At 40.7% G+C, this 8,905-nt stretch overlaps 1 protein-coding gene across 2 annotated transcripts in view; it reads left to right on the top strand.

The window, feature by feature from the left end:
• Positions 1 to 8,905, top strand: part of Adipor2 (adiponectin receptor 2) — a 49,501-nt gene that overhangs the window by 6,955 nt on the left and 33,641 nt on the right. For both annotated transcript variants that reach the window (XR_003850564.1, XM_008839752.3), the window contains exon 2: positions 5,049 to 5,306. Coding sequence is in view for 1 of the 2 variants with exons in the window: in XM_008839752.3 (XP_008837974.1) it covers positions 5,136 to 5,306 (171 nt within the window). In the remaining variant the exon portion in view is untranslated. The remainder of the gene's footprint in view (positions 1 to 5,048; positions 5,307 to 8,905) is intronic.

Here is an 8,905-nt window from a genome sequence, read left to right on the forward strand (position 1 = left end):
CCCTCTTCTGACCTCTGAGGCATTGCACGACACGGGTGCACCTACCTACATGCAGGCAATACACTCTTAAACATAAAATAAAAATAATAAAACAACAACAACAAAATCCAGGCATGGTGACAAAGGTCTTTGATCCCAACACTCAGGAGGCAAAGTATTCAAAACCAGCCTAGCTTACAAAGGAACACTTTGTCTAAAAAAAAAAAAAAAAAAAAAAAGGTCAAAGCAGCAACCATTATCTTAGTGACTTTAGAGAAACATTCAGTTAATGCAGTTATAACACTGGCAGTTTTGCCATCACTCCAGGTGTTCTTTATCTGGAGGTCAGCTATCACGTCCAGAGATATTTTGGCTGTAGTTGCATTGTTTCTTAATGTGGTATACATGAAATTCTGTAATTTAATTCCTTTAGCCAGGATGTGGTGGGTGGTACACATCTTTAATCCCAGCACTTTGGGAGGCTGAGGCAGTCAGATCTCTGTGAGTTCAGGTCAGCCTGGTCCACATAGCCAGTTCCAGGCCAGCCAGTGCTATATAGTGAGACCCTGTCTCAAAAACAACAACAGGGCTGGAGAGATGGCTCAGCGGTTAAGAACACTGACTGATCTTGCCGAAGACCCAGGTTCAAATGCTGGCACCCATATGGCAGCTAACAGCTGTCCGTAATTCCAGTTCCAGGGGATCTGATAGTCTCTTCTGTTTTCCAAGGGCACTGCACGACATGGGTGCACTTTACCTACATGCAGGCAAATACATGCATACACATAAAATAAAACAACAACAAAATTCATTTTGTTCTTTTTAAAAAGTAATTTTGTAAACCAGGTATAGTGGCACATGCCTTTAATTCCAGCACTCAGGAGGCAGAGGCAGGCTGATCTTTGTGAGACTGAGACCAGCCTAGTCTATATAGCAAGTTCTAGGGCATCTGGGGCTACAGGGAGACCCTGTCACCCTCCCCCAAAAAACAAATTTGATTTTATGTGGATTATTTTGCTGCATGTATATAAGTGTGCTACATGTGTGTGCAGTACCTGTGGAGGCTAGAAGAGGGCATTAGATTCCCTGGAACTGGAATTACAGTTTGTAGTTAGCTGCCATGTGGGTGCTGAGAACCTAACCTGGGTCCTCTGCAAGAGCAGCAAGTGCTGTTAATGGCTGAGCCATTTCTCCAGCTCCTGCACTTACATTCTTGATCTCAGTTATGATAAAATTATGTAAAGCTTTAGGAGTTTATTAGGGCAGCAGGAGTTCAATTCATCTAGCAGACTTGGTGATTGATATAATTCTTATTTCAGTGAGATCACAGCTTTGTAAAATGTTATTAGATCTAGATTCAAGGCATAATTGTGGGAAAGCAGATCTTTCAGCTCTTGAGGAACGTTATCTAGATGATTTGGGGCAGCAGTATCTAAATCAGCAGTAAATGTCATTAGCTCAGTTCTTTGCTGGGTTTATTTGGTTGTAATTTGATTTCTCCACATTGAATTTCTTCTGTCTTGGCTATGGCATGGAATTGTTCTTCTGGATGTAACCAGAAATAGCGCTTGGGAGCTTGGCAGATGATGCCATGTTGACATTTATAGTAACACTTTTTTTTTTTGGTCTTTTTGAGACAGGGTCTCCCTGTAGCCCCAGCTGTCCTGGAACTCAGTATGTGGACCAGGCTGGCCTTCAATTCACAGAGATCGGCCTGCCTCTGCCTCCCGAGTGCTGGGATTAAAGGTGTGTGCCACAATGCCTGGAGCACATTTTAATTAATTATTATTTATATATATATATATTTTAGGTTTTGTTTTTAAGTATGTGTGTGGTACTGTGTACATACGTACACGTGAGTGCAGGTGCTCTCCTAAGGCAAGCTGGAGTTAGAGGCGGTTGTTAGCCACCTGATGTGGGTTCTGGGAACTAAACTTGGGTCGCTGCAAGAATAAGCACCCTTTGCTACTGAGCTATTTTTCTAGCTCCTTATTTTTTGAGACAGGAGCTTACTGTGTAGCCCTAGCTGGCCTGGACTTAACTGTGTAGACTAGGCTAGCCTTGAACTCCTAGAGATCTACCTGTTCCTGCTTCCTCAGTGTTGGGACTAAAGGTATGTGCTACCGCACCTGTCATATAGCACATAATCTATATCAGTAAGTTGGCATCTACTGTGTTGTTTATTCTTGTTTTGCTGGTGTTGGGGATTGAACTCAGGGCTGTGTGCATGCTAAGTATGTGTCTCTTGTCACTGAGCTGCATCCCTAACCTTACTGGTTTTTTTTTTTTTTTTTTTTTTTTTTTTTTTTTTTTTCAAGTCTTATAATGTAGCCTAGGCGTGACCTCTAACTTTTGATTCTTCCCCCTTAGCCTAAGGTGGGGATTACAACCATGTGTCATGTGTCACCACCCCCAGCTTCCTCTAATGTTTTCTTTTTTGAAATGGTCTCTTGTGACCTAGACTGGCCTCAAACTCACTGTATAGCTGAGGATGACTTTGAGCCTCTTGATCCTCTTTATTTCTATCTTTGACTACTGGGATTACAGGACTGTGCCATTCCCACTCCCCTGCTGTCCCCCCCACCCCCCGTCTCCCTTTCTCCTGGTCTTCTTCTCCTTCACCAACCCCCCCAGCTTGGAACTCACCATGTGACTCAGGTTGGCTAGAAACTCATGACAGTGCTACCTTAGCCTCAAGTTGTGATTATGGATTTGAGTCATCACACCTGATCATATTGTATGAATTTAGCCACTTTAAATTTTTTGTTTTGTTTTGAGACATGATCTCTTTGTCGCCCCAGCTGGTCTGGAACTCAAAATGTAGATCAGTCTGGCCTTGATCTCACAGAGATCCACCTGCCTCAGCTTTAGAGTGCTTGAACTAAAATCTTGTGCCCCTGCTGCTCGAGTACTAGAGAAAAGTTGTATATCACCACATCTGCCTGCCAGTTTAAGTTTATTCTAGTTTTGATAGGTGTTTAGATTGTTTCTAAGTTAGACTTGGTGACACAGGCCTGTAGTCACAACTACTTGGGAGGCTGAGGCAGGAGAATCATAAGTTCAAGGCCTCACTGAGCATCTTAGGGAGACTATATCTTAAACAAACAAACAAACAAATACACAATAGTCCTGGAGGATATAGCTAGGTAGTGGAGAACTTGTTGAGCCTGTGTGGGACCCTAGCTTCAATCTCCAGTACTGCCCAAAACAATTAGAACTTTCCAGTTTTTCCTGAATTAAAAACAGTGCCAGGTGCTGGACAAAGTGGTGCATGCCTTTAATCTAAGCACTCAGGAAGCAGATATAAGAGGATCTCTATGAGATCAAGGCCGGCCTGGTCTACATATTGAGTTCTAGGCCAGATGAGGCTATGGGGAGACCCTGTCTCAAAAACAAAAAACAAAACAACAACACAAAAACAGCAAACCCTAAAACAAACAAAACAAAAACAGTACTAGGGCCAGGGAGATGGCTCAGTGGATAAAGGTATTTGCTGCTGAACCTGATAACTTGTTTGCGCTTCAGGACCCACGTGGTGGAGGGAGAGAACTGACTTCTGCAAGTTGCCCTCTGACCTGCACACATATAAATAAATTTAATAAAAAAACAAAACAACAAAATCCCAATAGCACATAGAGCATTCCTCATCAGGAATTCTTGTGCCTGTATTTAAGATCTTTGGCAAGTTTGTTGTTTGTGTGTGGTACTGGAAATGGAACCCAGGGCCTCATGCATGTGAGGCAAGTACTCTTATCACTGACCTATACACCCTCAGCCCTGCAAACATGGTCTTGCTATATATTTCAGGTTGGCCTTTGACTCTATATAATCCAGGCTGACTTTGAACACCAGTTCCCTGTTTCTGCCGCCAGAGTGCTAAGATTACAGGCATGTGCTCAGCCATGCAAGTGTTGTCAGCCTATATGACTCACTTAGAAGGGTTGTGGAATCAGTTTGAAGCTGAAAATAGAAAACATAAGTATTAGGTTGAATTGCAGGGAGATAAAATGTTTTGGGAAACTGTTATGTGTGTGTACTTACTAAGTTAGAAGTTAGGTCCTTAAGATTAAAGTTTTCCAGGAGAGTAGTTATTGCTTCGAGATTTTGGAGGTTATGGGGATTTGTAATTGTATTTGGTATTTTCAAATTACTCTCTAAAATAATGCCAATTTACTTTCTCTTTTTGCTTTTTAAAATATTTTTTATGTGTATGAGTGTATTGCCTGCATGTATGTATCTGTCATGCAGTGCCCACAGAGGTCAGAAGAGGGTGTCAGATCCCCTGGAACTGGAGTTACAGACAGTTCCTAGCTGCCATGTGCGTGCTGGGAACTGACCCCAGGTTCTCTGTAAGCGCACCCAGTGCTCTTAACCACTGAGCCATTTCTCTAGCAAGTGGTATATCTCAGCCTCCTGAGTGATGGGATTAAAGGCATGCAGCACCAAGATGGGCCTTAGGTGTATCTTTAACTGGAAAAAAAAAAATCAAAACAAAAACAAAAACCTACATGATAAAAGAAAAAAGTACAGGCAAAGCATAGTAAAATGTAACTCTGCTAAACTCTTCGAGTTTTTCTTTATGTACTTCTATGCCAGGAACTTGGTTTTGAATGTTTTCTAGTGATTATATGTGCATATATACTTACATGTAATGACATATTTTTATAATTAACATAAGTGGGAAACATTATACACGTTGCCTTTTAAAATATTTTTTTATGTGTATGAGTATATTGCCTGCATGTATGTGAGTGAACCTGTGTTGTGCAGTGCCTTGGAGGTCAGAAGAAGGTGTCGGATTCCCCTGGAACTGGAGTCTAATACAGTTCTTAGCTGCCATGTGGGTGCTGGGAATTGAACTCGGATCCTCTTGTTCTTAACCAGTGAGCCATTTCTCTAGCCCCTACATGTTGCCTTTTTTATTTAAAAATAGGTTTTGGCAATCTTTATTATCAGTGAGTATAGATTTTGAAATTCTTTACTCAGTGATTGAATTTTCTGTTGCTTGAGTGTATAATAATGTCATGTCTTTGCCCAGTACTCATGTGGTGTATAACTTCTTTCCATAGGGTCAACTTACTGTCCTGAAAAATCCATTCTCCCAAGTAAGAAGGGACAGAAGAAAGACCACTTTGTAAGAAAGGCTTTGGTATCCCATGAACGAGTCAGCAGAACACCGATTGGGGTGCACCAGGACTCCGGAGCCAGATATAAGGCTCAGAAAAGGGCACCAACTTGATGATATAAGAGGAGACAGTAATGGCAACCACCAAGAAGCTTTGGAGCACATTTTAGAAACATCTGTTTGTTCTTCATGTCATAAAAATGTAAGTTAAAGTTGGGAGGGTGGCAAAGAAAGAAACATTTATGGGGAGGAGGGCTGATTTTTAAAATAATGTATATTATTATATGTAATATATAATATATGACCTTTTTGGAGAAAAGGTGGGGATTTTGACTTACTTAAAAAGTTTTTTTAATTGCCTTTATTTATCTGTGTGCATGTGTGTATGTGTGTATGAGCCATAGTGTGTGCATGTGTGTATACCATGGTACACATGTGGAAGTCAAAGGACACGTTGTAGGAGGGAATTGGTTCTCTCCTACCATGTAGGTCACAGGGATCAAACTTGGGTCATCAAGCTTGGCACCTAGTACCTTTATCTGAGGAGCCATTTTATTGGCCTTGACTTACAACTTTTTTAGGGGGTGCTGAAGATCTAACCCAGGACTTCACATTACTAGGTAGGTACTGTACTATTAAATTGTATCCCCCAGAAAAACTCAACTTTTATTATTTTTTAAATTTATTTTATTTGTGTGTGTGTGTGCGTGTGTATGCACCAGCACATGTGGAGGCCAGAAGAGGGCTTCAGATCTTTCAGAGCTAGAGTTACAGGCATTTATGGGACACCTAACTTATTACATGAGTGTTTGGATCCAAATTCTGGTCCTCAGTATTGTGTAGCCAGCACTCTTAACCACTGAGTCATCTCTCCAGCTTCAAAACTTGAGATTTCTTATTAGCTCAGATATTATTTGATTTCATAGTTATCACCTTTCTGCTGAGAATTAAAATCATACTGAGTATGTTTTATTCTGTTTAAGAGAGAAGAACTGGGCTTTCTAATTCATCTATACTTTAGTTATGATGTTATCAGTCATATTTTTGGAGAAATTCTCCTTGTATGTGGAACTTCTCAAGAAACTCTTTATCTCCAGTGCATACTTTGGGAGTCAGTAGAATCTTGAGAAAGTAGATTTTAATCTTTCATTTCACTTCTCGGAGGAAAAGGGCAGACTTAGGCAACTGTACCCTGATAGCAACAGTGTTTGTCTCTGTGATACTGTCAGGAAGTCATTGTTAGGGACACTTGTACACTGGAGCCTGTGTACAATGTAGTGAGCGTTCAGTGATGTGGTACTAGTAAATTGTTTCTCACATGGCAGGCTTGTGTTTGTTAGTGGGTAGTGACTTGATTTTTAATATAAGGCGTGGTGGCGCATGCCTTTAATCCCAGCACTTGGGAGGCAGAGGCAGGCCCATCTCTGTGAGTTCAAGGCCAGCCTGGTCTACATAGTGAGTTCCAGGACAGCTGGGGCTACAGGGAGACCCTGTCTCAAAAAGCCCAAAAAAACCAAAACCAAAAACAGAAAACATTTAAAAAAATTAAACAGCAAAATAGAATGAAAATATTGAAGTATATGCATATAGTAATACACATTTAAACTAAATTAAAACTACATTCAATTTGTTAGAACTTTTTGGTTTTATATATTTGTATGCATAAATAAAATATGAAATACATGTCTATTTATTATTTTATGTGTATGAGAGTTTTGCCTGCACGTATATAAATTCACCTGTGTGTACAATGCCTTCAGAGGCCAGAAGAGGGCATCAGATCCCCAGGAAGTGGAACTATAACTGGTTGTTAGCCACCCTGTGGGTCCTGGGAACTGAACCTGGGTCCTCTGCAAGAGCAGTCAGTGGTCTTAACTGCTGAGCTCTCTCTCCAGCCCCTTAAAAACACTTATTTTTAAAGTTGAAATTTTTTGTTTTTGAGACAGGGTCTCATGTAGCCCAGCTGGCTTTGCAGCCAAGAATGATCTTGAACTTATGATCCTCTTGCTCTCTCTTTCCCAGTGCTGGAATTACAGGTGTGTGCCATCGCACAGGGTTTATGTGAAGCATGGATTGAAATCTAGGGGTTAGATTTTGAAAAAAGGCTTAGAATTGAGTGTTGTATAAAAAGCCCTGTAAAAGCAGTATCATCTCTTCACCTCCCAGTATTTTTGACATTCTTGTTGGTTTACATCCTGGTGTACTAGGAGTTTAACTAGGTTAAGTAATACTACCTACTACCTGCCCCCCGACCTTTTTTTTTTTTTTTTTAAATAGACAAGGTCTTGTATTCCAGAATGGCCTCCCATTGGCTCTGTAACCAAGTCTGGTTTTGAGCTCCTGATTCTCTTGCCTCTACCTTTCAAGTACTGGGATTACAGATGTGTGCCACCACCCCTGGCCTTCCACAATAATTCTAAGGCTTAAGCAATTATTAATGTATTAGCCCTTCAGCTAATGAAAATCATTCCTATGTTTGGGTGGGTGCAGTTTAGTTCTTGTTTTTTTTTTTTTTTTTTTTTATTCAGGGTTTCATCCATGTGCTTTGATTAAATCCACCCCTTATTCCCTCTTAATTCTTCCCCTATCCTTCTCACTACTTTTCCCTCCCAACTTCATCTACTTTCTCTCTTCTTTTAAACTTACTGAGTACACTTAGTGCTGCCTTTATGTATATGGGTATAATACCAGCTACTGGAGCAGGGGTACCCTTGTAGGGGCCTCATCAGTTGTCACTGCATCTTAGCTAGGGGTGGGACTTCATGCTGGGGTTTTGGCTGCTTTGATCTTATGTAGGTCTTGTACGTTCAGTCACAGCTGCTTTGAGTATGTGTGCACAGTGTCCCTGCCATGTCCAACAAATAATGTTTTGGTGTAGATGTCCACTACCTTTGGCTCTTAACATTCTTTTCGTCTCTTTGTCCCCTGAGCCTTTTGGGGAAGGGGTGTGATGAAGAGATCCCATTTACAGCTGAGTACTCCATAGTTATTTTCTGTATTGATCCCCATCTACCAAAAAGAAACTTCTCTGGTGAGGGATGAAACATGCACTAATCTGTGGGTATAAAGATAAGAATTTAGGGGACAGTTTAATACTATGTCCATTTAGCAGAGTAATAGTATTAGGTTCTTACCTATGGCCTATGATCTAGCCAGTCACAGGTTTGAGGCCCAGTTAACAGTACCACACGTAAGTTCCATCTTGTGGATTGGGCTTTAAATCCAATCAGAATGTGGTTGGTTACTTCCATAACATCCATGCCACTAGCAGGCATATCCTATGAGGCCAGTTGTTACTGTCCCTGAGTTGATCCCAGAGTTAGATTCAACAGCTGCTCGTAGTTTTTGACATGTTTTCTGTTTGGGATACAGAGTTTTTGCCTCTGAGATGTGTTCTGTGTTTTTATAGGTTTTCCATTTATTTTGAAAGTTAATAAAACCAATTTATATGATAGTGTAATTTTTCACATTTCTAATGATTTTGTGTCATTGGGTTCCCCCCCCTCTAAGTTGTAGAATATAGTTGATTATAAAGCTGTTTTGAAACTATAATGAAAGGCCATAGGTGTTCTCAGCCTTGGCAAATGCCAGCTATGCAAAGGGATAAATTTGGAATGAGGAAGGCAATAAAGGTGTCTTTTTAAAAATTTTTATTTATTATTTTTATTTTATGTGTGTATTGCCTACATGTAGGTAAGTGCACCTGTGTTGTGCAATGCCCACGGAGGTCAGAAGAGGCTGTCAGATCCCCTGGGACTGGAGTTACAAACAGTTATTAGCTGCCATGTGGGTGCTGGGATT

Source organism: Nannospalax galili, unplaced genomic scaffold (genome assembly GCF_000622305.1).
Source record: "Nannospalax galili isolate Female #2095 unplaced genomic scaffold, S.galili_v1.0 scaffold199, whole genome shotgun sequence".
Taxonomy (NCBI): domain Eukaryota; kingdom Metazoa; phylum Chordata; class Mammalia; order Rodentia; family Spalacidae; genus Nannospalax; species Nannospalax galili.